Source organism: Canis lupus, chromosome 26, assembly GCF_011100685.1.
Source record: "Canis lupus familiaris isolate Mischka breed German Shepherd chromosome 26, alternate assembly UU_Cfam_GSD_1.0, whole genome shotgun sequence".
NCBI classification, from domain to species: Eukaryota; Metazoa; Chordata; class Mammalia; order Carnivora; family Canidae; genus Canis; species Canis lupus.
The window spans coordinates 26,800,603-26,826,756 of NC_049247.1; the positions used below are offsets into that span (position 1 = coordinate 26,800,603).

General features: G+C 42.6%; 2 protein-coding genes across 3 annotated transcripts in view; both read left to right on the forward strand.

Annotated features, from left to right (window-relative positions):
- Positions 1-26,154, forward strand: part of LOC119869150 (immunoglobulin lambda-1 light chain-like) — a 1,083,218-nt gene that overhangs the window by 159,291 nt on the left and 897,773 nt on the right. The gene's annotated exons all lie outside the window — the stretch shown is intronic.
- Positions 1,996-2,625, forward strand: LOC119866108 (immunoglobulin lambda variable 1-40-like). The gene is made up of 2 exons (XM_038575772.1): positions 1,996-2,079; positions 2,192-2,625. Exons 1-2 carry the CDS (start codon positions 2,022-2,024, stop codon positions 2,581-2,583), a joined length of 450 nt encoding a protein of 149 aa, XP_038431700.1. The 5' UTR covers positions 1,996-2,021; the 3' UTR covers positions 2,584-2,625.

Below are 26,154 nucleotides of genomic sequence, written 5' to 3' on the forward strand. Positions count from 1 at the left end.
TCCCAGAGTTTGGTTAAAAACTCTTATTTTGATGCATAATAATTGGAAAATTTACAATGAACTTGTAACCAAAATCACAGGCCAATGAAATGATACAATGTGTGCAGTGCCTTCTCTGGAGGAAAAATATCTTAAGGGCAGGCCCTGTGGCCCAGCGGTTTAGCGCCACCTTCCGCCCTGGGTGTGATTCTGGAGACCTGGGATCGAGTCTCAGGTGGGGTTTCCTGCATGGAGTCTTCTTCTCCCTCTGCCTGTGTCTCTGCCTCTCTCTCACTCAGAAATAAAAAAAAAATCTTTTAAAAAATATCTTAAGTTGCCATTGATGTACATTCCTGAAACTCCAAAAGATTGGGACACCTCCCAAGAGGTAGATAGAACAGAATCAAGTACAATATATTAGTTATACCATCTTTAGAAATCAGATCAGAAATCGGTGAATAGACAGGGAACTGGAAATTTGCAGAAACTAGCTGGACTCAGGTCTTTTTGCCAGGGTGAGTGTGTGCTTTGCAATCAGCAGGGGGCGATGAGGGACTTCCCTATGGTCCCTACTCAACTGTTTACTGAGAACTATTGACACTATGGAGCCTAGTCCTTGGGTCTGGGACCCGTGCTCCCTGCTGGGGACTCAGGCCTGGCAGAGATTTCTGTGGGATGTCCAGTGTATAATCCTCTACAATGCACATGACAGCTTCTACCCACAGCCTGGAAAGAGTGCTCCCTTGTCCTCAGTGCTGAAGGAACTTCTGGGAGAGGAGAACTGTGGAAACCAGAGAAGATTCAGGTAAGTGGAAAGAAATCAGTCCCCTTCAAAAAACCGGCCATGGGTCCATGTGGACTCCTCATTACTCTGGACTTGATCCTCATCTATGTGCTTCTACAAGAGACATCATCTCAGTCTTGTCCCATGAATAGCCCAAGGATCTGTGGACAGAGTCACTATGTGGAGTGTGAATACAGTAAAAATGTGTCCTGTGGGGATGGGAGGCCACAAAAGGGGACACCAGGCCTGGCCCAAGGAAGTTGACAGTGGACAGTGTAGTGGGGGGGGAGGAGTTATCTCTAATGGATGAATTGTGTCACCACGTCGTACAATGCTGTGTCTAGGCCTGGACCCAGGGAGCACCCTTCCCCTGTTTCCGAAGGATAAGGGTTGATCAGAGCAGGAAATTTGCCACCTGCTACTGCCTGTGTCAGGGCTCACGGTGGGACCTCCCCACCCCCTGGCTCATTCAGCACTCCCAGTCCCACTCCTTTAATACCCTCAGGTAGTCTTCCATGTTCCCAAATGAATGAGACCATATAATGTTGTCCTTCTCTGATTGACTTATTTCACTCAGCAAAATACCCTCCAGTTCCATCCACGTCAAAGCAAATGGTGGGTATTTGTCGTTTCTAATGGCTGAGGAATATTCCATTGTATACAAAGACCACATCTTCTCTATCCTTTCATCTTTCTATGGACACCGAAGCTCCTTCCACAGTTTGGCTATTGCTATAAACATGGAAGACTCCTAACTCTGGGAAACAAACTAGCAGTAGTGGAAGGGGAGGAGGGCAGGGGGTGGGGGTGACTGGGCGGTGGACACTGAGGTGGGGACTTGACAGAATGGACACTGGGTGTTATTCTGTATGTTGGCAAATTGAACACCAATAAAAAATAAATTTATTGGGATCCCTGGGTGGCGCAGCGGTTTGGTGCCTGCCTTTGGCCCGGGGCGCGATCCTGGAGACCCGGGATCGAATCCCACGTCGGGCTACCTGCATGGAGCCTGCTTCTCCCTCTGCCTGTGTCTCTGCCTCTCTCTCTCTCTGTGTGACTATCATGAATAAATAAATAAAATCTTAAAAAAAATAAATTTATTATTAAAAAAACAGGAAAAAAAATAATATCCTCAGGTAATGGGACCTGGGGTCTCATTTGCATACATGACCCCTCCCTCTCTCAAAGGATGAAAAGGGGAAGGGAGAGATTAGAGGAGGTCTGCTCAGCTGTGGGGCCACTGAAGGCAGGATCAGTGATGACCTCCACCATGGCGTGGTCCCCTCTCTTCCTCACCCTCCTCGCTCACTGCACAGGTGATTGGATATGGGGATGAGAGAAGGGGCCCTGGTAGGATACATGTGCCTTGATTTCTCCTCTTGTCTAAAGAAAAGAACATCACTTTCTCTGTGTCTCTCCCCCATTCAGGGTCCTGGGCCCAGTCTGTGCTGACTCAGCCGCCCTCAGTGTCAGGATCTGTGGGCCAGAGAATCACCATCTCCTGCTCTGGAAGCACAAACAGCATTGGTATACTTGGTGTGAACTGGTACCAACTGCTCTCAGGAAAGGCCCCTAAACTCCTCGTAGATGGTACTGGAAATCGACCCTCAGGGGTCCCTGACCGATTTTCTGGCTCCAAATCTGGCAACTCAGGCACTCTGACCATCACTGGGCTTCAGCCTGAGGACGAGGCTGATTATTATTGTCAGTCCATTGAACCCATGCTTGGTGCTCCCACAGTGCTCTGGGCCTATGTGGAAATGAGACACAACACTGCTGTCCCTAGAACAATGGCAGTGCCTGTGAAACCCTGGCCTTAGGGCAAAGTCAGCTGCTTCTTTGATATGAACTGAGTTCTGAGATCCATCTCACTGAATTTGTTTACCCAAGTCTTTCCACATTCTTTGACATTTCTCCTTGAAGCCTATCCTTGGGAACTAGATATTGTGTGATTTTCTTAAATTGACTACAGATTCCTGGGTGCCAGGATCAGCTGTCCTGAGGACAGATTCCATGACAGATCAGGGCAGAATCAGCGACCCTGAATACTTATCTGTCTGAGACAGGACGCATCAGAAGTGTCCAGTATGTGTCCTAGTGCAAACAGCTCCATGAATGGGCAACCAAATCCTCATCTATTATGATGGTTAGACCTTCTGTGGACCCTGATCCATTCTCTGGCTCCATTTCTGGTGATATAATTCCCTGACCATCGCTGGGCTGAGGCCCAAGGAGGAGGCTGCTCCTCACAACCTCTCCTATGACAACATCTCAGGGCTCACACAGAGCTCCAGCCTTGTGGGAACTGAAATCAGAACCCCTTTCTCATCTGTTGAGGCTCAGCCTGTAGCTTCTGTTTCTGCAGCTCCTGCTTCCCCCAACATGGGTCCAGGTCCTTCCAGGGGAACAAACTGAGAGGAAGGAATCCTTCTTCCCTCTGTCCCTAATGTCATTCAGCTATTTCCTCGACAAAGGGGCAAAAAGGACAAAGAAAGGTCATCTCCCCCATCAGGATGGTGCACAGAGATTCTTTGGACTGAAGTATGTGGATTGGAGAGTGAGAGATTCCAATCTCTCATCTCTCCCACCTGACCTCTGATGAATCTAGGATCTCCATTCTTGGTCATTTATCTATTTCTGGAATTTTGCAGACCCATGTAATACTCTTAGTAGTCTTCAATAGGAGGGTCTGTTCTTTTTGCTCATTGGGGTTATTTCTCCTGTCACTGCTGCACCAATCCTAGAGAATCTATGGCTGAATTACATATTTGGGTCTTTTGAAATAATTCTTGACCATTCCCTAAATGCTGTGATGTAACCAGTAATTTTTTTTTCACTTGTGTTGCTAATACTTGAAGAAAGATGTTGAATTGTAATGGCAATTAAGTTACACTTGCTAGTTTCTGAACTTGTAGAAATGTACTCCCCCCACCACCTCCCTGAATAATACCCTAGCTGTGGGTCTGAGTTCTTTGTGTGTGGGAAAGAGTGTATTAAAACTGTATAAATATCTTTGTTTCTGTTTTTTTATATTTTATTTATTCCTTTTACAGAGAGAGAGAGAGAGAGCAAGAGCAGAGAGTAGCAGATAGGGAGGGAGAGGGAGAAAATCTGAAACAGATTCCATGTGCAGTATGGAGCCCCACATGGGGCAGGTGGCCCAAAGCCTGTGAGATCTCAACCTGGGACAAAACCATGAGCTGGATGCCTAACTGACTAAGCCACTCAGGTGCCCATCTCTGTTTCTATTTTGTGTGATTATATTAAGACTTATCTTTCTTTTTTTAAAAATATCCCATTTATTTTATTTTATTTTATTTTATTTTATTTTATTTTATTATTTTATTTTTTTATTGGTGTTCAATTTACCAACATACCGAATAACCCCCAGTGCCCGTCACCCAATCACTCCCACCCCCCGCCCTCCTCCCCTTCTACCACCCCTAGTTCGTTTCTCAGAGTTAGCAGTCTTTACGTTATGTCTCCCTTTCTGATATTTCCGACATATTTCTTCTCCCTTCCCTTATATTCCCTTTCACTATTATTTACATTCCTCATATGAATGAGAACATATAATGTTTGTCCTTCTCCGACTGACTTACTTCACTCAGCATAATACCCTCCAGTTCCATCCACGTTGAAGCAAATGGTGGGTATTTGTCATTTCTAATAGCTGAGTAATATTCCATTGTATACATAGACCACATCTTCTTTATCCATTCATCTTTCGATGGACACCGAGGCTCCTTCCACAGTTTGGCTATTGTGGACATTGCTGCTAGAAACATCGGGGTACAGGTGTCCCAGCATTTCATTGCATCTGTATCTTTGGGGTAAATCCCCAACAGTGCAATTGCTGGGTCGTAGGGCAAGTCTATTTTTAACTCTTTGAGGAACCTCCACAGAGATTTCCAGAGTGGCTGCACCAGTTCACATTCCCACCAACAGTGTAAGAGGGTTCTCTTTTCTCTGTATCCTCTCCAACGTTGGTGGTTTCCTGCCTTGTTAATTTTCCCCATTCTCACTGGTGTGAGGTGGTATCTCATTGTGGTTTTGATTTGTATTTCCCTGATGGCAAGTGATGCAGAGCATTTTCTCATATGCATGTTGGCCATGTCTATGTCTTCCTCTGTGAGATTTCTGTTCATGTCTTTTGCCCATTTCATGATTGGATTGTTTGTTTCTTTGTTTTTTTTTTTTTTTTTTATGATAGTCACAGAGAGAGAGAGAGAGAGAGAAGAAGAGAGAGAGAGAGACAGGCAGAGGGAGAAGCAGGCTCCATGCAACGGGAGACTGACGTGGGATTCGATCCCGGGTCTCCAGGATCGTGCCCTGGGCCAAAGGCAGGCGCTAAACTGCTGCGCCACCCAGGGATCCCTGTTTGTTTCTTTGGTGTTGAGTTTAATATGCAGAAGAATGAAACTAGACCACTCTCTTTCACCATACACAAAGATAAACTGAAAGTGGATGAAAGATCTAAATGTAAGACAAGATTCCATCAAAATCCTAGAGAAGAACACAGGCAACACCCTTTTTGAACTCGGCCACAGTAACTTCTTGCAAGATACATCCACGAAGGCAAAAGAAACAAAAGCAAAAATGAACTATTGGGACTTCATCAAGATAAGAAGCTTTTGCACAGCAAAGGATACAGTCAACAAAACTCAAAGACAACCTACAGAATGGGAGAAGATATTTGCAAATGACATATCAGATAAAAGGCTAGTTTCCAAGATCTATAAAGACTTATCTTTCAATTAGTCAAAGGATCTTTCAAGTTCCAATGAGATCATGTGATATTCACCAGTTGATTTACTAACATGATTTCTTATTTCAGAGGATTGATCATTATGCAACCCAAATCTATATCTAAAATAAATCACTATAGCCACAGGGTATGAATATATCAATCTGATAATGGAATCTCACTGTTGATATTTTGTTTAGCATCAATATTTCTTAATACTCTGCAATTTCCCTTTTTCTGTATTTTATGTAACAAATATATGTGTAACTGCTACATTTATTCCCAGAAGAGTTTAAGCATTCCAAACGTTTTTTTATAAATTTATTTTTTATTGGTGTTCAATTTGCCAACATACAGAATAACAACCAATGCTCATCCCATCAAGTGTTCCCTTCAGTGCCCATGACCCAGTCAACCCCATCAATGCCCGCCTCCCTTTCTACCAGCCCTAGTCCGTATCCCAGATTGAGGAATCTCGCATGTTCTGTCCCCCTCCCTGATATTTCCCACTCATTTTTCTCCTTTCCCCTTCACCCCGATGTTTATAGCAGCAATGTCCACAATAGCCAAACTCTGGAAGGAGCCTCGGTGTCCATCAAAAGATGAATGGATAAAGAAGATGTGGTCTATGTATACAATGGAATATTCCTCAGCCATTAGAAATGACAAATACCCACCTTTTGCTTCAACGGGGATGGAACTGGAGGGTATTATGATGAGTGAAATAAGTCAATCGGAGAAGGACAAACATTCTTTTGGGGAAAATAAAAAATAGTGAAAGGGCCAGGACCACACTGTCTAGATGACCACAGCTTTGTAATACAACCTGATATCTGGCATTGTGATATCCCAAGCTATGGTTTTCTTTTTTAAAATTCCCCTGGCTTTTTGGGGTCTTTTCTGATTCCACACAAATCTTAAAAGAATTTGTTCTAATTCTCTGAAGCAAGTCCATGGTATTGTGATAGGGATTGCATTAAAAGTGTAAATTGCCCTGGGTAACATTGACATTTTCACAATTTTAATTCTGCCAGTCCATGAGCATTTTTCCATCTCTTTGTGTCTTCCTCAATTTCTCAGAAGTGTTCCGTAGTTTTTAGGGTATAGATCCTTTACCTCTTTGGTTAGGTTTATTCCTAGGTAACTTATAGTTTGGGGTGCAATTGTAAATGGGATTGACTCCTTAATTTCTCTTTTTTCAGTCTCATTATTAGTGTATATAAATGCCACTGACTTCTGGGCATTGATTGTGTATCCTGCCACACTGCCAAATTGCTGTATGAGTTCTAGCAATCTTGGGGTGGAGGCTTTTGGGTTTTCTATGTAGAGTATCATGTCATCGGCGAAGAGGGAGAGTTTGACTTCTTCTTTGCCAATGTGCATACCTTGAATATCTTTTTGTTGCCTGATTGCTGAGGCTAGGACTTCTAGTACTGTGTTGAATAGCAGTTATGAGAGTGGACATCCCTGTCTTGTTCCCGATCTTAGGGGAAAGGTTCCCAGTGCTTCCCCATTGAGAATGATATTTGCTGTGGGCTTTTTGTAGATGGCTTTTAAGATGTTGAGGAATGTTTCCTCTATCCCTAAACTCTGAAGAGTTTTGATCAGAAATGGATGCTGTATTTTGTCAAATGCTTTCTCTGCATCTATTGAGAGGATCATATGGTTCTTGGTTTTTCTCTTGCTGATATGATGAAGCTGCGGTCATCAAGACAGTGTGGTAATGGAACAAAACAGACACATAGAACAATGGAACAAAATATAGAATCCGGAAGTGGACCCTCAACTTTATTGTCAACTAATATTTGATAAAGGAGGAAATACTATCCATTGGAAGCAAGACAGTCTCTTCAATTAATGTGCTAGGAAAATTGGACATCCACATGAAGAAGAATGAAACTAGACCACTCTCTTTCACCATACACAAAGATAAACTCAAAATGGATGAAAGATCTAAATGTGAGACAAGCGTCCATCAAAATCCTAGAGGAGAACACAGGTCAAACTCTTTTTTAACTCGGCCACAGGGGATCCCTGGGTGGCGCAGCAGTTTGGCGACTGCCTTTGGCCCAGGGCGCGATCCTGGAGACCCGGGATCGAACCCGCATCGGGCTCCCGGTGCATGGAGCCTGCTTCTCCCTCTGCCTGTGTCTCTGCCTCTCTCTCTCACTGTGTGCCTATCATAAATAAATAATAAAAAAAAATAAAAAAAAACTCGGCCACAGTAACTTATTGCAAGTTACATCCATGAAGGCAGGAGAAGCAAAAGCAAAAATAAACAAGATAAGAAGCTTTTACACAGCAAAGGATACAGTCAACAAAACTAAAAGACAACCTACAGAATGGGAGAAGATATTTGCAAAAGACATATCAGATAAAGGGCTAGTTTCCAAGATCTATAAAGAACTTATTCAACTCAACACCAAAGAAACAAAAAATCCAATCATGAAATGGACAAAAGACATAAACAGAAATCTCACAGAGGAAGACATAGACATGACCAACACACAAATGAGAAAATGCTCTCTATCACTTGCCATCAGGGAAATACAAATCAAAACCACAATGAGATACCACCTCACGCCAGTGAGAATGGGGAAAATTAACAAGGCAGGAAACCACAAATGTTGGAGAGGATGCGGAGAGAAGGGAACCCTCTGACACTGTTGGTGGGAATGTGAACTGGTGTAGACACCCTGGAAAACTGTGTGGAGGTTCCTCTAAGAGTTAAAAATAGATCTGCCCTATGACCCAGCAATTGCACTGCTGGGGATTTACCCAAAGATAGAGATGCAATGAAATGCTGGGACACCTGCACCCTGATGTTTCTAGCAGAAATTTCCAGAATAGCCAAACTGTGGAAGGAGCCTTGGTGTCCATCAAAAGATGAATGGATAAAGAAGATGTGGTTTATGTATTCAATGGAATATTACTCAGCCATTAGAAACGAGAAATACCCAGCATTTGCTTCGACGTGGATGGAACTAGAGGATATTATGCTGAGTGAAAGAAGTCAATCGGAGTAGGACGAACATTATATGGTCTCATTCATTTGAGAAATATAAATAATAGTGAAAGGGAATATAAGGGAGTAGAGAAGAAATTGGTAGGTAATATCAGAAAGGGAGACAGAACATCGAAGACTCCTAACTCTGGGAAACAAACTAGGGGTGGTTGAAGGGGAGGAGGTCAGGAGGTGGGGGTGACTGTGTGATGGCCACTACGGGGGGCACTTGATGGGATGAGCACTGGTGTTATTATGTATGTTGGCAATTTGAACACCAATAAAAAATAAATTTATTATTAAAAAAATAAAATAAATAAAAATAAAAATAAAAAATAGGGAAAAGGAATAAAGGGGAAAGATTTCCAAAGTCATCAGCATCAGTTTCCACTACCTATGGGCCCAGCCCTGGCATTTCTCTCACCACACCTGTCCTTCAAATACACAGAGCCCTCTGGTTCTTGACTCTTCTGCATTTTCTCCTACAGCCCTTCCTGTCTTCAATTCCTTCCTGACCAGCACACACTCCATGGTCCACTACTTCAATTCTCTTGGCAACTACAGTTTTCTTGCCCAGGAAGGCTAGCTTTGTCAGCAAAACTCCAGCCATAAGGCAGTCCAACTACTCACCTTTTCCATTGGGGCTCATTGATTCACTTATCCTTGCACTAAAATTTTGCTCAATGCCCAAAGTATTCAGTCATCATATAAAGTAATAGTTTGTTCTGTTTTGAAATCTGTGATCACCTGCTCTTGAGGACCTCATGGCTGAGCCATAAAATGCTAAGTTTTTTTTTTAAGTAAGCCCAGGACACTATGGATGCATGGAGAAGAGGATCTTAACTCTGTCTGGAGTAAAACAAGATTAGGAAAAGCTGCTGGAGGAGATATCTCAGATGAGTCAAAGAATAGTGAAAAAGAAGTAGACAGATAAAGTGGAGGGGGTGACATTACAGGCAGAGTAGATAGCCTAAGCAAAGGCCAGGAAGTGAGAACAGCATAGCAGGTGTGGGATGTGAAAAAGCAAGTCCATGTTGCTGAAGCATAAAGTCCATGGCATGGAGGGGTAATAATATTTCCAAACAAAAACTCAGGGTATATGGCCCCACTGAAGTGTAATGTTGCAAATCAGGAATGTCTCAGAAAATGCCAGGGATGATGTCACCAATATACTAGGTAGTTAGGGTACAATCTACTGCTTCTTCTATATACTTCTGTCCCTACACAACCTTTGACCCTTTGCTGAAAACCACCAGAAAACAAAACTCACATTGCAAACTTTTTAGAGACCCTCTCATGTTTAACCAAGTAGTATTTGTAACCATGAAAAATAAAAAATAATCTCATCATCCAACAGTAGGAGAGTGGTTAAATCAATGTGGTGCATTCAAATACACTATGCCATCATATTAGACTTTATTTAACAATAATAATATGAGAAAATCTTTGCAACCTAAAATAATTTTAGGTAAAGCAAGAGTGACTTCTATTTATTTAAAAAATAAGTCTTCATATATGTAGTAATGCAATATGGTATCATCATAGAACACATAAATAGAAATAGTTTCTCTAAAAAATGAAACTATGATCTCTGAAGATTTCTTACTGTTGTTTTTTGTTGTTAATTTTTATTTTTATTACATACTTTTTAATTGGAGTTCAATTATCCAACATATAGCATAACACCCAGTGCTCATTCTATCAAGTGCCCCTTCAGTGCCTGTCACCTAGTCACCTCCACCCCCCACCCACCTCCCTTTCCACCACCCCTTGTTCATTTCCCAGAGTTTGGAGTCTCTCATGGTCTGTCTCCCTTTCTGATATTTCCCACTCATTTTTCTCCTTTCCCCTTTATTCCCTTTCACTATTTTTATATATATATTTTTAATTTTTATTTATTTATGATAGTCACACAAAGAGAGAGAGAGAGAGAGAGAGAGGCAGAGACACAGGCAGAGGGAGAAGCAGGCTCCATGCACCGGGACCCCGACATGGGATTTGATCCCAGGTCTCCAGGATCGTGCCCTGGGCCAAAGGCAGGCGCCAAACTGCTGCGCCACCCAGGGATCCCTATATTTTTAATATATTTTAAATCAATTTCCAAACCTCTAAAGAGTTAACCAAAAATGAATAAGCACACAAATACATGTATATGTATTATATACATATATAATACATATATATGTTGCATAAATGAAAGAAAGAAAAAGAAAGAAGAAAGAAAGAAATAAAGAAGAAAGAAAGAAAGAAAGAAAGAAAGAAAGAAAGAAAGAAAGAAAGAAAGAAAGAAAGAAAAAAGAGAAAGGAGAGAGAAAGTGAGAAAGGGGGAGGGAGGGAGAAAGGAAGGAAGGAAAGGAGGGAGGACTAGAAAATAAATTCATCAAACTAAGTAAAAGGAAACAAACCACCTGAACAAAAATTGGATCAAAGTCATTCCCAGACATTTCACAGGAGATGTGCAGATGGAAAGTAAACATGATCTTCTGTTCCATACAAAATATCATTTGGGAAAAGCAAATACAAACATCAAGGAGCTACCACCACACCCCTATCAGAATGGACAAAGTGTTGGTGGGAATGTGAACTGGTGCAGCCACTCTGGAAAACTGTGTGGAGGTTCCTCAAAGAGTTAAAAATAGACCTGCCCTACGACCCAGCAATTGCACTGTTGGGGATTTATCCCAAAGATACAGATGCAATGAAACGTCAGGACACCTGCACCCCAATGTTTCTAACAGCAATGTCCACAATAGCCAAACTGTGGAAGGAGCCTCGGTGTCCATCGAAAGATGAATGGATAAAGAAGATGTGGTTTATGTATACAATGGAATATTCCTCAGCCATTAGAAACGACAAATACCCACCATTTGCTTCAACGTGGATGGAACTGGAAGGTATTATGCTGAGTCAAGTAAGTCAATTGGAGAGGGACAAACATTGTATGTTCTCATTCATTTGGGGAATATAAATAATAGTGAAAGGGAATATAAGGGAAGGGAGAAGAAATGTGTGGGAAATATCAGAAAGGGAGACAGAACATAAAGACTCCTAATTCTGGGAAATGAACTAGGGGTGATGGAAGGGGAGGAGAGCGGGGTTTGGGGTGAATGGGTGATGGGCACTGAGGGGGCACTTGACGGGATGAGCACTGGTTGTAATTCTGTATGTTGGTAAATTGAACACCAATAAAAAATAAATTTATTATTAAAAAAATTAAAAAAAAATAATAAGCACAGGGTTTCTTTCTAGGGTGATGGCAATATTCTAAAATTAGATAGCAGTGATGGTTACACAATACTGTGAAAATACTGAAAACCATCAAACTATATGGTGAATTTTGTGTTATTTGAATTTTATCTCAATAAAAAAAATTGCAAATTAAAAAAAAAAGAATGGCCAAAGTGCAGTACACTGGGACGCTTGGGTGGCTCAGCAGTTTAGCACCTGTCTTTGGTGCAGGGAGTGATCCTAGAGTCCTGGAATCAAGTCCGCAGTTGAGCTCCTTGCATGGAGCCTGCTTCTCCCTCTGCCTGTGTCTCTACCTCTCTCTCTCTCTCTCTCTCTCTCTCATGAATAAATAAATAAAATCTTTCAAAAATCCAGTACACTGACACTAGCTGAAGTATGACAAGAAAATGAATTATTCATAATAGCCCCCAAATATATACCCTCTTCTCCATATGATCCAGATTTACACCAGTCATAAATTGTGTTAGTATTATACATTTTCTCCTATGAAGCATTATAATAGACCAGTCCAACTCTGTGTTATATATCCCCAAAATCCCAACCTTAGTATGATCATGAGAAACATCTGATAACTTAAATTCTGAGACATAATACCACACCAAGAATCTTCAACATACCCAAAGTCAAGAAGAACAAAGGAAGCCTGGAAAACTCACACACCGTAGGATGTATGTTATGCAACGTGGCTACTTGACTTGGATCTCAGAAGAAAAGAATGACAATGGCAAAACCCCGTGAAACCTGCCTAAACTCTGCAATCTCATTAATATTCAATGGACTGCAGTCCAGTTCTTTTTAAAATAGTACTACTGTGGTTATGCAAGGTACGAATAATCTGAGTGAAAGGTATGTGAGCATTCACTGTACTGGATTTATATTTTTTTCCTGTAAATGTAAAGTTATTACAGAATATAAGTTTCAACCACAAACACGTGAAAATAAAAGGATAAAAACATATCCTGTTCCCTTCTCTGTGTTTGCAAACCCCAAAGTTAACGTTTGTGCTCTGATGAGTCCCAGCCCTGACTCTACAATTTTTCAAAACCAGTCCTTTGTCATTCAGTATTTTTTATTATTCTGTAAAGACAAGTATGAAAATAGTAATCACATGACCTGTCTTTCATGTAAATAGCTTATGGGTCTGGATGAATGACCTCCACAAGAGCAGCTAAGTAGGATCTCCAACATCTTATTATTATTAGAGAAAACCATTCAGAGTAGGCACAATGATGATCTCCAGTTCTGTCCAACATGACGTGCTTCCATTCATCCTGGTCCTCTCTCTGACAACTGAAATGTCCTACACACCAGACAACAAGCAAGTAGAGGCAGACTCCAGAAGGTATAAAAAGAAGGAAGACTTTCTACAAACCGCGACCATTGAAGAAAACACAACAGTGAGTTTTCTGGGTTCCTTTATTTTTCCATTTTGTCCCTTAATGTAAAACAGGATGCTATAGAAGCCTCCAACTTCCAGAATGGGGAAAAAAACTCCCCCAAACTTAAAAAATGTCAATGATCGAGGTCAGAGAATCTGGAGATAAGTTGGCATGAGCAGAGGAAATATTTTGACAACTTGCCCATCACCTACCCTCACACACTAATGAATTCCCCAACTGTGCAAATCTGCAGGTCTCTCAGCAGTAGTGAGCAAAGACTTGGTGTTTATCTCCTTCTTAGAGAAGCAAACAGTTCCCTACTACTCACTGAGTGTTGTGTTACTGGTTCAGGGGGGAGCTGAGCCTCAATCTCATGGGAGTATCAAGAAGTCTGGTCAAAGTGAGGCCAGTTGGAATAGTTAGCACTCCAGTTCTTCCCACCTATAATTATGGCAGTCCCTGGGAGAGTTCACTTCAACACCATCCTTCAGCTGGGAGACCGAATGGAATTTTACCAGAGAAAACTGGTCTGCGCTCCTGTACTCAGTGCTGGTGTCAGTGGTGCCACAGAGCAGCTGAGCCTGGACACCCGCCTGGCATTAACACACTGAATAAGGGACTGAGAGGGAGGGGAGCTATTCAAGTAGTTGGCCCCTAGTGTCAACGAGGCCAGGAAGCCCAGTGAGAAACTGAACATCCATTCTATGTGGCAGGGCTTCTCCATTCAGGCCTTTGCATCCCTCTGTGGGGTCAGCAGGGACCTTGTCTCACTCCCTCACCTGATGTGATATAGGAGGTGATGGTCATTGCCCTATTTCCCTAAAGATGGAATCAGCAGCACAGAGAAGTTGAAATTAATGCTCCACATTCTCTGGGGCCACTGGGAAGCTGATATACACACTGCCTGGCCTCCTACTGCCCCCCAATGGGAAGATTCAAAGATAGGATTCAAAGGAAGAAAACTGGGGACCCAGGATCTCACAATATAATACTCCCAATCTCCAGGATCCAGTAGAAATGATCAGATATCAAGTTGAGAACCAAGAAAATCCAATCCTGAATGAGGAAGAAGATCCACTGCCTCTACACAATGGCTACTCAGTTGTTGAAATGATAGGATAGATATTTCTAGGCAGCAATCATAAAATCCATCTGATGAGTGGCTACAAACACTCTTGGAATGAATGGAAAAGATAGAAATGCAGAATTGAAAGAGAAGTCATCAAAACCAATCTGAATGAATAGTATAGAACTAAAAAATACAATAGATGAAATGGATACAGAAAAGTCTCTGCACAAACTCAAGAATAGGGATCCCTGGTTGGCGAAGCAGTTTGGTGCCTGCCTTTGACCCAGGGCGCGATCCTGGAGACCCGGGATCGAATCCCACATCGGGCTCCTGATTCATGGAGCCTGCTTCTCCCTCTGCCTATGTCTCTGCCTCTCTCTCTCTCTTTCTCTCTCTCTCTGTGACTATCATAAATAAATAAATAAAAATAAAAAATAAATTAAAAAAACAAACTCAAGAATTGGTCACACTTATTTGTTGTTTGTTTATTGAAAGCACAAATGGGCTACATCCCTTCTGCATAATTACTACCACCATGAATAGTCTCCTGATTCTCTCACCAGGGGGAGCTGTGCACCTGCTCAGAGCTGGCAAGGCCTGAGACCAACTGAAATGGTTCCACCTGACTGGATTCTGCACCCCTGCTCACTGCCTGAGTGAAAGGTGACAGCAGCTGCTTCCTCCCAGGAGACAAACTCAGAGGCCTTACCAACCCCAGATGTCCTCCTGGGAGGGAAACTACTAGCTGGGCTGAGGATCCAGAATCAAATGGAGTTAGGTGCCCATATTTGTGTAATGAATGATCAATCACATCCTTGGAGGATATCACATACTTTGCAAGGATCATTAACCAATATAAACATTTTGGAAAAGATTCTCCTTCTCTAACATTCTAGGTAAAATCATGTCACACCCAAAGAAGGTCTGTTGAGGTTCTAACCCACAGGAATCAAGAATATGACTTTATTTGAAAATAGGATTGCTACAGATGGAATTAGAAATGATGAGGCCATCCTGGGGTGGGCTGGCCTCCTAACCCAATATGACTGGTGTCATTCTAACAGGTCAGCTCTATGGAGACAAGGAGGTCTCCATGGGAAGAAGAAGGCAGAGGTTAAATTTTAGGGGTAAGATAGGGAAAGCCTTCAAACCTCTAGTAGACATGGAAAAGACAAGAAAGAACTCCCCTACTGGTTTCAGAAGGAACATGGACCTACCCTGTAAGTTTTGAACTTCCAGCTTCTAGGATGGGAAGATGATACATTTCTGCTGTTAGGACATCTAGTTGGTGCTGCTTTGTTATGGTACCACTAGGGCAGTAATACCCTAAACAATAATATGGGTAAATATGGAAAATATCCATAATAAGTGCAGAAATACAAATTGAAAATGCAATTATTTCTCTGGAAAACTGTGTGGAGGTTTCTCAAGAATTAAAAATAGGGATCCCTGGGTGGCGCAGCGGTTTGGCGCCTGCCTTTGGCCCAGGGCGCGATCCTGGAGACGCGGGATCGAATCCCACGTCAGGCTCCCGGTGCATGGAGCCTGCTTCTCCCTCTGCCTGTGTCTCTGCCTCTCTCTCTCTCTCTCTCTCTCTCTCTCTCTCTGTGACTATCATAAGTAAATAAAATCTTTAAAAAAAAAAAGAATTAAAAATAGAACTATCCAATGACCCAGCAATTGCACTGCTGGGGATTTACCCAAAAGATACAGATACAGTGAAACGGCAGGACACCTTCACCCTGATGTTTCTAGCACCAATGTCCACAATAGCCCAACTGTGGAAGGAGCCTTGGTGTCCATCGAAAGGTGAATGGATAAAGAAGGTGTGGTCTATGTATACAATGGAATATTACTCAGCCATTAGAAATGACAAATGCCCACTATTTGCTTCGACGTGGAGGGACCTGGAGGGTATTATGCTGAGTGAAATAAGTTAATCAGAAAAGGACAAACATTATATGGTCTCATTTATTTGGGAAATACAAAAATTAGTGAAAAGGAATAAAGAGAAAGGAGAGAAAATGAGTGAAAATATCAGTGAGGGTGACAACACATGAGAGACACCTAACTCTGGGACATGAACAAGGGATAGTGGAAGGGGAAGTGGGGGGGTTGGGGTGACTGGGTGATAGGCACTGAGGGGAGCACTTGGTGGGATGAGCACTGGATGTTATGCTATATGTTGGCAAATTGAACTCCAGTAAATAAAAATTAAAAAAGAAGATGTAGTCTATGTATACAATGGAATATTACTCAGCCATCAGAAACAACAAATCCCCACCATTTGCTTCAACATGGGTATTATGCTAGGTGAAGTAAGTCAGTTGGAGAAGTACAAACACTATATGGTTTCACTCATACAGGGAATATAAAAAATAGTGAAAGGGATTATAGGGGAAAGGGAGAAAATGAGTGGGAATATCAGTGAGTTTGACAGAACATGAGAGACACCTAACTCTGGGAAACAAAAAAGGGGTAGTGGAAAGGGAGGTGGGTGTGGTGATGGGGTGACTGTGTGATGGGCACTGAGGGGTGCACTAGACAATATGAGCACTGGGTATTACGGTATATGTTGGCAAACTGAACTCCAATAAAAAATACAAAAAAGGTAAATATAAATATCAATATATTATCCGCTATCATGTGTGGTTAAATAGGATGTCTTATACATTGAGGGTGAAATGACAAATTGGTGAAACAATTTTGGAACATAAATTCTAATTTTTATCAAAATATTAAATACATACATAGTTTGCCTCAGGATTATATTTTCAGAATTCAATTATTAAAGAAATATTTCTAACTCACACATTTAGGAATGAATATACAGGTATGTCAAGTTCAGAGTTCTTGACAATAAAAAATAATTAAAATCCAGATGAATATTTCTGAATAGAAAAGAGGTCAAATTGGGGCACCTGGTTGGTGTGATCTGTTGAAGTCTGACTCTTGGTTTTTGACTCAGGTCATGATCTCAGGATCTTGAGATCAAGTGCCATGTTGGGCTCTGCACTCACTATAGAGTCTTCTTACGATACTCTCTCCCTTTCATCTGTCCCAGCCATTCATGCTCTCTCTCTCTCTCAAAAAAATAAATACATATTTTTTTAAAAGTTGCCAAATATAGGATATTATCCTATGGAATAAAGATGAATCAAAATGAGAGAAACCACATGTACTGGGAAAGAATGATCACTAATTATATTTTCTATGTAAAACCTGGACACGGTGTAATGGAACACAAAAAGTAAGATATAACTATATAATAATGTGTGTTTGTGTGTATTTAAAAATTATTACAGCACGTCATTTAGAGTTTTTCATTCAGGAAGGAAGTGGCACTCCTCTGTAGGAGTGAACTGTCAGTCAGTGGATGAAATATTAATTATATAGACAATTTATATAAATGTTACTTAATATGAGGGCTGGTACTGGGATGATTTATATAACTAGACTAAAATATCTTAAATATAACAGAGAACCAATAAAAAATTGGGAGAATTAATATTGTGAAAAATGTCAATGTTACTCAGGGAAATTTACACATTTAATGCAGTCCCTATCAAAATACCATGGACATTCTTCAGAGAGTTGGAACAAATCATCTTAAGATTTATGTGGAATCAGAAAAAACCCTGAATAGCCAGGGGAATATTAAAAAAGAAAACCAGAGCCAGGGGCATCACAATGCCAGATTTCAGGTTGTACTACAAAGCTGTGATCATCAAGACAGTGTGGTACTGGCACAAAAACAGACCCAAAGATCAATGGAAGAGAATAGAGAATCCAGAAGTGGACCCTCAACTTTATGGACAACTAATATTCGACAAAGCAGGAAAGACTATCCACTGGAAAAAGGACAGTCTCTTCAATAAATGGTGCTGGGAAAATTGGACATCCACATGCAGAAGAATGAAACTGGACCATTCTCTTACACCATACACAAAGATAAACTCAAAATGGATGAAAGATCTAAATGTGAGACAAGATTCCATCAAACTCCTAGACGAGAAACAGGCAACACCATTTTTGAACTTGGCCACAGCAACTTCTTGCAGGATACATCATGAAGGCGAGAGAAACAAAAGCAAAAATGAATTATTGGGACTTCATCAAGATCAAAAGCTTCTGCTTAGCAAAAGAAACAGTCAACAAAACTACAAGACAACCTACAGAATGGGAAAATATATTTTCAAATAACCTATCAGATAAAGGGCTAGTATCCCAGATCCAAGATCTATAAAGAACTTATTAAACTCAACAGGAAAGAAACAAACATTCCAATCATGAAATGGGCAAAAGGCATGAACAGAAATTTCAGAGGAAGACATAGACATGGCCAACACGCACATGAGAAAATGGTCCTCATGACTTGCCATCAGGGAAATACAATTCAAAACCACAATGAGATACCACCTCACACCAATGAGAATAGGGAAAATTAACAAGACAGGAAACCACAAATGTTGGAGAGGATGTGGAGAAAGGGGAACCCTCTTGCACTGTTGGTGGGAATATGAACTGGTACAGTCACTCCAGAAAACTGCGTGGAGGTTCTTCAAAGAGTTCAAAGTAGACCTGCCCTACGACCCAGCAATTGCACTGCTGAGGATTTACCCCAAAGATACAGATGCAGTGAAACGGCAGGACACCTGCACCCTTATGTTTCTAGCAACAATGTCCACAATAGCCAAACTGTGGAAGGAGCCTCGGTATTCATAGAAAATTGAATGGATAAAGAAGATGTGGTCTATGTATACAATGGAATATTCCTCACCCATTAGAAATGACAAATACCCACCATTTGCTTTGATGTGGTTGGACCTGGAGGGTATTATGCTGAGTGAAATAAGTCAATTGTAGGTGGACAAACATTAAATGGTCTCATTCATTTGGGGAATATAAAAAAATAGTGAAAGGGAATGAATGGGAGAAGAGAGAAAATGAGAGAAAATATCAGAGAGGATGACAAAACATGAGAGACACCTAACTCTGGGAAACTAACAATGGGTAGTGGAAAGGGAGGTGGGTGGGGGTTGGGGTGATTGGGTGATGGGCACTGAGGGAGGAACTTGGCAGGATGAGCATTAGGTGATATAAGTTGACAAATTGAACTCCAATAAAAAAATTAAATGCCATAATGCAGAAATAATGCAGAAATAATTATTCAGGGGTAAAATAAAGTCCAGAAAAGTGATCAAGGACAAGACATGTTGTCCTGACAGTATGGTATTCTCTTGTCAAGGACAGAGATAAGAAGCCAAGATACGTATCACAGGAGCTGGTCAACCTAACAGAAGACCAACCTAACAGAAGTGTCTTATGTCCCATTAATGAAACCAGGGACAAGGTAGAAGTAAAGTTAGATAATCAGGAAATCCTGAAATATCTCATAAAATAAAGGTCTCAGTTGTCTGAGGGCATTGGTGACCTGGAAAAATGAGTGGCTCAACCCTAAACTCTACAGAGCTGACTACCCTAGATGGTGACATAAGAAAAGTCCAACTGCAAAGGTCAGATGCCCTTCTCGGAAGGCTGGGGAGTGACACAGGCTGGGGGGCATGGAGTCTGAGGCTAGCATGGAGTCTGAGGCTAGCAGGGGGTGCAGGTGGGGTGCTCCCAAGAGTCAGGGTCTTGGTCAGGAATATCAGGAAAATCTATAGCTGACTCCTGCACACTAGAGTAAGCAGGGTCCTCACGATAGTTGACTACCCTGCACCTGGGTCCCCAGGAGCCACATGAGCCTTCAACTCTGAATCACACAGGCCTCATATTTCGTCCTCCACTGCATCATGGAGGAAATCATCTAGACCTGATTTTCACGGAAAGATAGGTGGACAGGATGATTCTACGACAAATATAAATTTGCTTCCTGAACTCAAGCTGCAGTGATCCCTGGCACCTGGTACCTGGAACTGCCTGTGGCCTGGGCTCAGGGCTCAAAGCGGGGACTTCCCCAAGCCCCGGCCCCACATAACCCCTCCACTGCCCACCCTCTGACATCCTGAGGCAGAGGGACCTGACCCAGGACCAGGGAGGGGTAAGAGAGCTGGGGTCTCATTTGCATGGATGGGCCCTCCCTCTCTCAGAGGATGAAGAGGGGAAGGGAGACAGGAGGGAAGGCTCCATTCAGCTGTCGGACCACAGAGGCAGGATCATTGATGACCTCTACCATGGCTTGGTTCCCTCTCCTCCTCACCCTTGCCACTCACTGCACAGGTGACTGGACGTAGGGACAGGGGAAGGGGTCTTGGGAGTACATGTGGGGACATGCTTCCTCCTCTTTTCTCCAGACCCCAGCATCACCCTCTCTGTTTCTCTCCCCATTGCAGGGTCCTGGGCCCAGTCTGTGCTGACTCAGCCAGCCTCAGTGTCTGGATCCCTGGGCCAAAGGGTCACCATCTCCTGCACTGGAAGCACAAACAACATCGGTGGTGATAATTATGTGCACTGGTACCAACAGCTCCCAGGAAAGGCACCCAGTCTCCTCATCTATGGTGATGATAACAGAGAATCTGGGGTCCCGGAACGATTCTCTGGCTCCAAGTCAGGCAGCTCAGCCACTCTGACCATCACTGGGCTCCATGCTGAGGACGAGGCTGATATTATTGCCAGTCCTACGATGACAGCCTCAATACTCACACAGTGCTCCAGTCCAATGGGGAAGTGAGACACAAACCTGTTGTCTCCACAACAATGGAGTTTCCTCTGCAGCCCCTACTCCTTGGCCTGCAGCTGGTTCTTTTGTTTATTTGGTATAAGCTGGAGTCTGAGATACACTCCAGGGAAGTTTGTATACAAAACCTGACCCCAGAGGGGGGAGGAGCAAGATGGCAGAAGAGTAGGGTCTCCAAATCACCTGTCTCCACCAAACTACCTAGAAAACCTTCAAATTATCCTGAAAATCTATGAATTCGGCCTGAGATTTAAAGAGAGACCAGCTGGAATGCAACAGTGAGAAGAGTTCGCGCTTCTATCAAGGTAGGAAGACAGGGAAAAAGAAGTAAAGAAACAAAGGCCTCCAAGGGGGAGGGGCCCGCGAGGAGCCGGGCTGAGGCCGGGGCGAGTGTCCCCAGGACAGGAGAGCCCCGTCCCGGAGGAGCAGGAGCTACACCGACCTTCCCGGGCGGAAAGGGGCTCGCAGGGAGTTGGAGCAGGACCCAGGAGGGAGGGGATGCCCTCGGGCTCCCCGGGACAGTAACAGCAACTCAGCGCCCAGGAGAGTGCGCCGAGCTCCCTAAGGGCTGCAGCGCGCACGGCGGGACCCGGAGCAGCTCGGGGGGGGGCTCGGGCGGCGGCTCCGCGGAGGAGGCTGCGTGGAGGGGGCTGCGCGGCCCCGGGAGCAGCTCGGCCGGGCTCGGGCAGAGGAAGAGGCTCCGTGCAGAGGGGCCTGCGCAGTTCCAGGAGCAGCTCGGAGGGGCTCGGGCGGCGGCTCCGCGGAGGGGGTTGCGCGGCCCGGGAGCGCGAATCCACCAGCGCAGGCTCCGGAGCACAGGGCGCCGGGACACAGCCCAGGATCCCGCCTCCCCCGGGACAGGCAGAGGCCGGGAGGGCCCAGGACAGCAAGGACGCTCCTGCCCCAGCTGAGCAGAGCAGCAGCCCCGCCCCGGAGCCTCCAGGCCCTGCAGACGGAGTTCCTGCCGGAGCTGAATCCAGGTTTCCAGAGCTGCCCCGCCACTGGGGCTGTTCCTCCTGTGGCCTCACGGGGTAAACAACCCCCACTGAGCCCTGCACCAGGCAGGGGCACAGCAGCTCCCCCAACTGCTAACACCTGAAAATCAGCACAACAGGCCCCTCCCCCAGAAGATCAGCTAGACTGACAACTTCCAGGAGAAGCCAAGGGACTTAAAGAACACAGAATCAGAAGATACACCCCTGTGGTTCTTTTTTTTTTTTTTTTTTCCTTTGGTTTTTTTTTTTGTTGTTGTGTTTTTTTTTTGTTTTGTTTTGTTTTGTTTTGCTTTTTGATTTGTTTCCTCCCCCACCCCCCTTTTTTTCTCCTTACTTTTTCTTTCTCTTTTTCTTCTTTTTTTTTTTCTTTCGTTTTTTTTTCTCTTCCCTTTTTTGTCTCTTTCTCTTTTCTTTCCTTCTTTCTCTCCTCTCTTTTTCTCTTTTTCCCAATACAACTTGCTTTTGGCCACTCTGCACTGAGCAAAATGACTAGAAGGAAAACCTCACCTCAAAAGAAAGAATCAGAAACAGTCCTCTCTCCCACAGAGTTACAAAATCTGGATTACAATTCAATGTCAGAAAGCCAATTCAGAAGCAGTATTATACAGCTACTGGTGGCTCTAGAAAAAAGTATAAAGGACTCAAGAGACTTCATGACTGCAGAATTTAGAGCTAATCAGGCAGAAATTAAAAATCAATTGAATGAGATGCAATCCAAACTAGAAGTCCTAACGACGAGGGTTAACGAGGTGGAAGAACGAGTGAGTGACATAGAAGACAAGTTGATAGCAAAGAGGGAAGCTGAGGAAAAAAGAGACAAACAATTAAAAGACCATGAAGATAGATTAAGGGAAATAAACGACAGCCTGAGGAAGAAAAACCTACGTTTAATTGGGGTTCCCGAGGGCGCCGAAAGGGACAGAGGGCCAGAATATGTATTTGAACAAATTCTAGCTGAAAACTTTCCTAATCTGGGAAGGGAAACAGGCATTCAGATCCAGGAAATAGAGAGATCCCCCCCTAAAATCAATAAAAACCGTTCAACACCTCGACATTTAATTGTGAAGCTTGCAAATTCCAAAGATAAGGAGAAGATCCTTAAAGCAGCAAGAGACAAGAAATCCCTGACTTTTATGGGGAGGAGCATTAGGGTAACAGCAGACCTCTCCACAGAGACCTGGCAGGCCAGAAAGGGCTGGCAGGATATATTCAGGGTCCTAAAGGAGAAGAACATGCAACCAAGAATACTTTATCCAGCAAGGCTCTCATTCAAAATGGAAGGAGAGATAAAGAGCTTCCAAGACAGGCAGCAACTAAAAGAATATGTGACCTCCAAACCAGCTCTGCAAGAAATTTTAAGGGGGACTCTTAAAATTCCCCTTTAAGAAGAAGTTCAGTGGAACAGTCCACAAAAACAAAGACTGAATAGATATCATGATGACACTAAACTCATATCTCTCAATAGTAACTCTGAATGTGAACGGGCTTAATGACCCCATCAAAAGGCGCAGGGTTTCAGACTGGATAAAAAAGCAGGACCCATCTATTTGCTGTCTACAAGAGACTCAGTTTAGACAGAAGGACACCTACAGCCTGAAAATAAAAGGTTGGAGAACCATTTACCATTCGAATGGTCCTCAAAAGAAAGCAGGGGTAGCCATCCTTATATCAGATAAACTAAAATTTACCCCAAAGACTGTAGTGAGAGATGAAGAGGGACACTATATCATACTTAAAGGATCTATTCAACAAGAGGACTTAACAATCCTCAATATATGTGCTCCGAATGTGGGAGCTGCCAAATATATAAATCAATTATTAACCAAAGTGAAGAAATACTTAGATAATAATACACTTATACTTGGTGACTTCAATCTAGCTCTTTCTATACTCGATAGGTCTTCTAAGCACAACATCTCCAAAGAAACGAGAGCTTTAAATGATACACTGGACCAGATGGATTTCACAGATATCTACAGAACTTTACATCCAAACTCAACTGAATACACATTCTTCTCAAGCGCACATGGAACTTTCTCCAGAATAGACCACATATTGGGACACAAATCGGGTCTGAACCGATACCAAAAGATTGGGATTGTCCCCTGCATATTCTCAGACCATAATGCCTTGAAATTAGAACTAAATCACAACAAGAAGTTTGGAAGGACCTCAAACACGTGGAGGTTAAGGACCATCCTGCTAAAAGATAAAAGGGTCAACCAGGAAATTAAGGAAGAATTAAAAAGATTCATGGAAACTAATGAGAATGAAGATACAACCATTCAAAATCTTTGGGATGCAGCAAAAGCAGTCCTAAGGGGGAAATACATCGCAATACAAGCATCCATTCAAAAACTGGAAAGAACTCAAATACAAAAGCTAACCTTACACATAAAGGAGCTAGAGAAAAAACAGCAAATAGATCCTACACCCAAGAGAAGAAGGGAGTTAATAAAGATTCGAGCAGAACTCAACGAAATCGAGACCAGAAGAACTGTGGAACAGATCAACAGAACCAGGAGTTGGTTCTTTGAAAGAATTAATAAGATAGATAAACCATTAGCCAGCCTTATTAAAAAGAAGAGAGAGAAGACTCAAATTAATAAAATCATGAATGAGAAAGGAGAGATCACTACCAACACCAAGGAAATACAAACGATTTTAAAAACATATTATGAACAGCTATACGCCAATAAATTAGGCAATCTAGGAGAAATGGACGCATTCCTGGAAAGCCACAAACTACCAAAACTGGAACAGGAAGAAATAGAAAACCTGAACAGGCCAATAACCAGGGAGGAAATTGAAGCAGTCATCAAAAACCTCCCAAGACACAAGAGTCCAGGGCCAGATGGCTTCCCAGGGGAATTTTATCACACGTTTAAAGAAGAAATCATACCTATTCTCCTAAAGCTGTTTGGAAAGATAGAAAGAGATGGAGTACTTCCAAATTCGTTCTATGAAGCCAGCATCACCTTAATTCCAAAGCCAGACAAAGACCCCACCAAAAAGGAGAATTACAGACCAATATCCCTGATGAACATGGATGCAAAAATTCTCAACAAGATACTGGCCAATAGGATCCAACAGTACATTAAGAAAATTATTCACCGTGACCAAGTAGGATTTATCCCCGGGACACAAGGCTGGTTCAACACCCGTAAAACAATCAATGTGATTCATCATATCAGCAAGAGAAAAACCAAGAACCATATGATCCTCTCATTGGATGCAGAGAAACATTTGACAAAATACAGCATCCATTCCTGATCAAAACTCTTCAAAGTGTAGGGATTGAGGGAACATTCCTCGACATCTTAAAAGCCATCTATGAAAATCCCACAGCAAATATCATTCTCAATGGGGAAGCACTAGGAGCCTTTCCCCTAAGATCAGGAACAAGACAGGGATGTCCACTCTCACCACTGCTGTTCAACATAGTACTGGAAGTCCTAGCCTCAGCAATCAGACAACAAAAAGACATTAAAGGCATTCAAATTGGCAAAGAAGAAGTGAAACTCTCCCTCTTCGCCGATGACATGATACTCTACATAGAAAACCCAAAAGTCTCCACCCCAAGATTGCTAGAACTCATACAGCAATTCGGTAGCGTGGCAGGATACAAAATCAATGCCCAGAAGTCAGTGGCATTTCTATACACTAACAATGAGACTGAAGAAAGAGAAATTAAGGAGTCAATCCCATTTACAATTGCACCCAAAAGCATAAGATACCTAGGAATAAACCTAACCAAAGATGTAAAGGATCTATACCCTCAAAACTATAGAACACTTCTGAAAGAAATTGAGGAAGACACAAAGAGATGGAAAAATATTCCATGCTCATGGATTGGCAGAATTAATATTGTGAAAATGTCAAGGTTACCCAGGGCAATATACACTTTTAATGCAATCCCTATCAAAATACCATGGACTTTCTTCAGAGAGTTAGAACAAATTATTTTAAGATTTCTGTGGAATCAGAAAAGACCCCGAATAGCCAGGGGAATTTTAAAAAAGAAAACCATATCTGGGGGCATCACAATGCCAGATTTCAGGTTGTACTACAAAGCTGTGGTCATCAAGACAGTGTGGTACTGGCACAAAAACAGACACATAGATCAGTGGAACAGAATAGAGAATCCAGAAGTGGACCCTGAACTTTATGGGCAACTAATATTCGATAAAGGAGGAAAGACTATCCATTGGAAGAAAGACAGTCTCTTCAATAAATGGTGCTGGGAAAATTGGACATCCACATGCAGAA

Bases quoted from the DNA above. Each gene is read 5' to 3' on its own strand.
- LOC119866108 (XM_038575772.1), top strand. From the start codon at position 2,022: ATGACCTCCACCATGGCGTGGTCCCCTCTCTTCCTCACCCTCCTCGCT. The intron at 2,080-2,191 runs GTGATTGGATAT...TCCCCCATTCAG, and splicing joins CCTCCTCGCTCACTGCACAG to GGTCCTGGGCCCAGTCTGTG.